This window comes from Blennius ocellaris, assembly GCF_963422515.1.
Source record: "Blennius ocellaris genome assembly, chromosome: 18".
Taxonomy (NCBI): domain Eukaryota; kingdom Metazoa; phylum Chordata; class Actinopteri; order Blenniiformes; family Blenniidae; genus Blennius; species Blennius ocellaris.
In genome coordinates, this window is record NC_137667.1 from 5,583,184 (window position 1) to 5,590,148 (window position 6,965).

A 6,965-nucleotide genomic window follows, 5' to 3' on the forward strand; every position below is an offset into this window, starting at 1 on the left:
TTGAAATAATGTTATCGGCCGCTACTCGGTCTGTAATGTACCTCAGACCACTCTCTGGTTTCTTCCAACGGAACGTCAGCCCTCTTCTGATCGTTCGAATCTCCGGTGTTTCCTGTGCGCTGACAAGAAAGGAGAACATATTTCGAAAGATGTTGAGGCTGATAAGCGAAAGAAGTTGGAGCCTTTGGCTTCTATATTTGAAATACTGTGGCGTTTACTGGCTGAGAATACTCCCTGGTTGAGGTTTATATGAGATTACAAGTACAAGCTAGATTGGGAAGCTTGTAAGCACATATCTATTAAAAAAAAAAAAAGGCAAAATTTGGGGGTTGACCTCTTATGTGTCTGGTGTCTCCAGGTCCTGTGGAGAAGCATGTGATGACTCACGCAAGGCAGAAAAGTTCCCTCGGGCAGAGCCACAGCAGTCCCGAGTGGTGGGACAAAAGTGATCTGTGGCCACATGGCGGCGCCGTGGGCGGAGCCTGGCCGGAGCGCACCCTACGGTTCGGCAGGACAAAGAAGATAAGCGAGGTCACCAAACAAGGGAAAGGCGCGGCCAAAAGGATGAGCGACAAGAGAGAGAGAACGGAAAGATCGGAACAGAACAGAAAGCTGGACCGGCGGCGTGAGAAGAAACGCGACCGGAAGTTGTATCCTCTGCGAGCGAGGCCCGGGAGTTCAGAAGGGGAGGGGCTGAGCTGCCATGTCCTCCTCACCCGGCTGGAGGAAAGCATTCGGGATAAAGAAGGTACTAAGGAAAGGGACGGAAAGGACGGTCCCCGGCAGCTATCTCTCAAGTCGAAATCCCAAAAAAGGAAAACCTGTGAAAGAAAAGAAGCAAAGTCGTCACCAAAAAGCAAATTAAAAACAAGCGGCCCCAGTGACATGGAGCGGGCCACATTGGGGGTCTTGCAGCCACGTAAGCGCAGGCTCGCCTCTCTCAACGCCGAGGCAGTTAACAGCCTCCTGCTGGAAAGAGCTACCGACCCCCAGCTGGCGGCCAAGCAGGCCAAGAGACAGGACGAGCCCTCGACCGGAGGGGCCTCGCAGACCGCGGGTCCAGCAAAGGGCGGTGCGACTGGAGGCCCGAAGGCCTCGCGGGGCAGCGTCGCGAAAGCCTCAGCGTCTGACAAAGTCGAACCGTGCCAAAGTTCCAAGTCGGTCAAGAAGGCCAAAGCTGGCCGGAGGGAGAAGCCGTGGATGAGCCAGGAGTGTCTGGACGCTCCCGCTCCGAGACGACTGGCCGGACTGAACGCCGCAGCCCTGCTGAAGTTGACCAGTTCCTCTGCGACCAGCAAACAGAGGGTGAAGTCCGCGCCCACAGCCACCGTCACGTCGGACGGCAAAGCTCCCGCTGCAGTCTCCGGCCCCAAGCAGCACTCCGGTGCCAAGCTCCAGCACAGGGGGCACGCACAAAAGCAGAAGGGGAAACAAACCCCTCCGGTGCACGGTAGCTGCACGTCCTGCAAGAAGAAGGCCGACTTCGAGCCCAAGGTGGAGTGGGAAACCAGCAGCTGCACTCACCGACTGACCAAGCCGGGCTACCAGTCGCGCAGCATGCTGCCGTACCCACTCAAACAAGTCAAGGAGGAGCAGCTGGAGACCGAACTGAGTCCGTACTACTGCTGTCCTCCAGAGGGCTCAGTGGAATACTGCCACCGGTTGGCCTTCTTTCTCGGCCAGCAGCCCTACGGGGAGTCGGACGATCAGCCGCTCAACCCCGCGATGACCCCCGTGAAGCGCGAGTGCCTAGTAACCTCACCGCCCCTGACGCATTCCCACCCGCACACAGCCCTCGCCCTCAGCCCGCACCCCTGCCTCTGCACCGCCGAACACTGCTTCTCCAGCTACTACGTCCACATCGCCCACCCGCCGCACACTGGAACGACGCCGGCCACGCTCACCCCGCGACCTCTGAACTATGCCCCTTCCAATTTGTGCCCGAGTCGAATGACCGGCTCCAAGCTGCTCAGGCGTCAGGTGCCCCATCCCTCGGGGCTGGCCCACCCAGCCTACTGCAACTCCATGACCTCGCCCTGTTACGGCGAGGCCTGCGGGATCGGCGGCTACAGCTACAGAGCCATGCCTCCCGTCACCAGCAGGGGTTGCTCTTTCAGCACAGGATGCACTGGATGCACGCACAACATCAAAACAGGTGAGCAGGAACACTGAATGAATGGCGCAACTTTAAATATATTATCACCTCGATAAGCCCCATCTTCAGCTTTCTTTGTTATTTTAATGAGCTTCAGTTCTTTCCGTTACAGAAACTGAAGCATGTTTTGTTTTTCAATTATATGCCTCAAGCCAGTTGAACGGCCCAGCATGTGTGAACATTTTTTTTTTTTAAATTTATGTTGTCCTTTTTTTGTTGGCACAAGCTTTGAAAGTGCCTATAGCTTCAGGCGTGGACTCCCGACGTGTCTTGATAAGGAGCTGCGGGCCTATTGTAATGTTTTCCATAACAAATGTGCGGATATATAGTCGGACCGATGAAGAAGATTAAAAGATGCAGATTTTACAGACGGAACCGTGCAATTTGCCAAACAGTAAAGGTTGTTTTGCCTGTTTTTTTTTTCTCTTCTTTTCCAGAGAGTTACTCCTCCCCTCAGGGCGATCACAGCACCCCCCTCCTCGTCCCCCCTTCCATTCCCATCTCCAGCTGCCCGCTGTCCACCGTGCCCACTTCCACCCAGACTAAACCCCACCTGCTGACCCCCTTGTCCGCGCGAGAGCAGCCGGCCCAGGCCAGATTAAAGCTCGGCAAGGAGTGCCCGCCGAGCACCAGGCCCTCCAACGGCTCGCTGTCCATGGGCCGCACGCAGTCGCCAACCAAACAGCCGTCACCAGTGCCAAGCCTCAGCAGCACCAAACAGAAGAGAGTCAGCCGCAGACGTGCCACGAACGGCTGGCGTCCGGTCGGCATGCCCGCAGAGAGGGAGGTCTTCATCGCGGTAGGTTATTTTTGCGGGGCACGTCGGGAGTCGAGGGGAGGATAAGCGAGTGAAGAGAGGGAGAGAGAGACTCTCGCTGGGCTTTTCTCCCCCGAAACTGTTTTATTCTCTTGTATAATAACACCCCTGCGAGTATAAACCTCAGCATCTGCGCCGCTGCCCGGCCGAAGCACGGGGGGGACTCGGCTCTTGAGGGAGAAGATAATTGCGTTTTTGACCACGCGGCGTTGTGTGACAGATTCCTTTTTGTCTTCATAATGAGAATTATATCTGTCCTTTAATAGTGTTTGCCCGCGTTTGTGTCTCAGGGAGAGGATGAGACGGCCCTGCGGCAGTGCTACGACGGGGTGGAGAGAGACGGCGAAGTGATCCGTGTCAGAGACACGGTGCTGCTACGATCGGGCCCCAGGAAGAAGTCCCTCCCGTACGTTGCCAAGATCTCCGCGCTGTGGGAAGACCCCAAAACAGGTGAAGACGACCAGGAGGACAGCAGGGCCAAGATACCATGAACAGATTGAGTGACATATGGCTGACGTTTTACCTGTGTGTGTTAATGTGCCGCCTCAGGAGAGCTGATGATGAGCCTTTTCTGGTACTACCGACCTGAGCACACCCAGGGAGGCCGAGATCCCAGCGCACACTGTGAGGTGAGGTTTGACGGACTCCAGCAAAAGGCTTAAAATTCTCCTCATGGGTCAATGCAAACGAGTATTGGCTCCATAACAAACACTGGTTGGCGAAAAGACTAGGACTCTCGCGGTAATAGATTTTTGATTGTTTGGGAAAACAAAAAATCACATTAAGGATATTATTATAATAGCAACTGAAAGTGAAATTGGATGTTAGACTGTGAAAGTGCAATCACTCACCTTGAAGTATACCTCGTGTATATTAGGCGGCTCTCCTTTATTGCCACTTCTTTAGCTGGATGCTTAGGATTCAAACCTGGAACCCCTATAAATGATGCCGACCACACATTTAAAAAAAGAAAAAGAAAAAAACCTCAGGAGAAACTTTTATAAAGAAATGAAAAGTTGCAGCAAACTGCAAGATTGAAGCTGCCGAGGCTGGTGTCAAATAACGGGCTTCTGCTTGTGTCTCTTTAAAGAGAGTGGAAGCCGGTACGCCCAAAGCAAGGAGACCTTCAGGGGAGCTGAAACACCTTGATTCAGACGGAGAATGAATAAACCATCGGTATACTATCCAGAAAGAAATGAGTCAAAACTGAATTATTAATAGATGCTTTAGTGGGGTTGCACAACATGAAGAAATTCTCTGTCTCCTTTGCAAGATAATGAGATCTATTACCACATACATAAATTATTTAAGTAGCCAGTCTGGCATGGGGACCTAAAGATATAATAGTACATTAATTCATTAGATAACTAATTATGTGTAAGTGAATTAATGTGGTCTAAATATCTATTGCAATCATGAAAATGTTCATGACCCAAAAAAAAAAGAGACATATCTGTATATTTCAACGAGTCTTTGATTATCTAATTAACAGTCGTTTTAATCAGACGAACACGTCGTAGATTATGACCTTTTCAAGCGTGCCGAGAAAAGAATTCAAATCCTCGCGTGTCGAACGTTTTTCCGGGTGTCACGGAAACCTCACACGTGTGCAAGGAGAAGGTGGCGTTCTGTGCACAAACACGTCTCGACTCACCGTCTGCTGCTGCTGCAGACAATCATTATCTTTCTCTCGGCAGCCCTGAAACTGTTGGTCGCCGGTTTCCTTTTTCTGCGTAACCACAGAGCCGAGAGGATGACGGTTCTCAGCCTGACCCCCCCCCCCCCCCCCATTTGTTTATGATGGCTGCCTCCAGCGTGTCGTCTTGAGCACAGAGCATTTTTTTTTAATGTGTCTGTGTGTCTGTGTGTGTGTGTGTGTGTGTTTGGTGGGCACATACGGTACGAAAAAGGATCGACCTAAGTTGCAATGACGTGACACTTTTACACCCACTGTCGGTTTCAGAATGAGATTTTCGCCTCTCGGCATCAAGATGAAAATAGCGTGGCCTGCATAGAAGACAGATGCTACGTTCTCCCACTAGCCCAGTACTGTAGGTAAGTGTGTACACACACACACACACACACTGATCAACGATGAACAGTCAAAATCTTTTTCTTTTAATTAACACCTCAGCTCCTGAGGTACGTGGAATCCACATTGCTAACGCTGAAACTGTTAATGAATTTGAGGAAACGCCAGTTCATTTAAAAAAAAAGAAAAAAAAAGTGCCGATACATCGTGTTTGTGTGCCGAAACACTGGATTTCCCAACGGCGGCGGGGATTTTCACCTCTCAACCCGCTTGCCTCCCCCTAGATATTGTGCCTTGATGAAGCGGCGTGCCGAAGGCGCCCCGCCTGGCAGTGCCAGCATGGTGCCCTGCCGCTCCGACTTCGCCCCCCCCCTCCCACCGCTGTGTGCCCACGGACGTCGACCCCGAGCTGGTGTATCTCTGCCGGCACGTCTACGACTTCCGCTACGGACGCGTCTTGAAGAACCTGCAGTAAAAAAAAAAATTGGGGGGGGTCCGGCGACGAGTTAATCACGACGGAGCTCCACCTCCCCCTGTCTTTTCTGCTGGGCACCTTTCCATTGGAGGGGAAGGAGGGGTGGGGGTGGGGGGGGGGGGGGGGGTGTGAAACAAACATAGCGACACATTATGAAGCACAGATCCCTTTAGTTGACAAAAGGGTTAGAATGTGATGTTCCAATCCGTCTCAGCCACAGCACCAATATGTCCAAGGACAGGGGGGGAGGGGGGGGGGGGGGGGGGCAGGACACAACAAACATCTCAACAGCGCCGATTCTTCAGCTTCCAGCACTTTTCTGAGGCTTCATGGAAGTTTACGTGACCCCCTCCCAACCCCACCACAATCCCAGCACTCATCCCTTCTCCCCCCCCCAGCAAGGCGGAAAGCACCAGGATACGTCGCGGCGAGAGTCGGCGGGGCTGCGTTTCCCCCTCGAAAGCACCTTCGGTCCAACAGTCGTGTTTTGTTCCACTTGTAAGCCGATGGCTCGGGGATGGTTCTGGGGGTTGGGGGGGGTGGCCGGGGCGGGGGCACCACCGGCTCACGGTTAACAGTGCACTGGCAGCCGGAGGGAGGGAGGGAGGGAGGGAGCGGCTAACGGAGAGTGTCGTCTTATTCCTCCTGATTTGAGTTTGTCTCGGCTGCGCGAGTGAATGCAGAGCGAGTGTTGTCAGCGGGGATAAATGTGAGCATGTGTGCTTTGGTTTTTCTTTTTTTTTCTTTTTTAAAGCAGGCTTTCAGGCAATCAAACTAAAACAAGCAGCTTTAGAGGAAGAGGAGCGCTCTCTCTTTCCGTCCCGTCTCTTGACGCTGACAGAAACCTTCTCATCCTGAGAGTAAAATATTGTACCTGGAAGTGGGGGGGGGGCGGGGGGGGGGGTTCATGACACAGATGTGTCCTTATCCAACTCTAAAGCAGGGTTTCTTTTTAACTCCACGTCGAGACATTAAAAACGGCTTGTGATTGTGGCGGTTGGAAACGCAGGCGACACAAAGTAAACTCTTGAAATCATCTCAGCCACAGTTCTTGCTTGGAAACGCCTTTTTTTTTTTTTTTTTGTTACGACAGAGAGGCTCTGCTTAGGCTGCCATTGTCCTTTCCTTTACCTTGACCGCTCCCCGTGATTTGCCTTATGACTTGCAGGGAGCGCTTCGGGAGAGTTTACCGTACCGCACAACGTGGAGACGGTAGAATGGGTGTACCTCTTGTCCCCCAAAATTTCGAATTCCCGCGTTTGAGGGAAGCTGCAAATCATGATTGTTTTCACAGTAAAAAAAGAAATGTGAGAGAGAGAAAGAAAAAATGGTTAAAAGTACATTTGCTACCGTTCTAATACAACCCAAAGTGTTGCTTCTTCAACATCACGTCATATTCCAACAACTCGAAATGCAACTTTTCACAGGAAAAGTTTTGTTAAGTTTTTTTTTTTTTAATGAGTGCAATTATGAGTCGGTGAGTGTT

The 6,965-nt window shown here is 51.9% G+C and overlaps 1 protein-coding gene across 1 annotated transcript; it reads left to right on the forward strand.

Annotated features, from left to right (window-relative positions):
• Window positions 1-378: 378 nt before the first annotated feature.
• LOC308143671 (bromo adjacent homology domain-containing 1 protein) lies at window positions 379-5,479 on the forward strand (the record flags this gene model as incomplete). The annotated part of the gene is given in 7 exon segments (XM_080514553.1): window positions 379-2,155; window positions 2,593-2,954; window positions 3,263-3,422; window positions 3,522-3,601; window positions 4,936-5,027; window positions 5,289-5,370; window positions 5,372-5,479. Coding segments are annotated over 7 exon segments (2,661 nt in total).
• Between the last annotated feature and the right edge of the window lie 1,486 nt (window positions 5,480-6,965).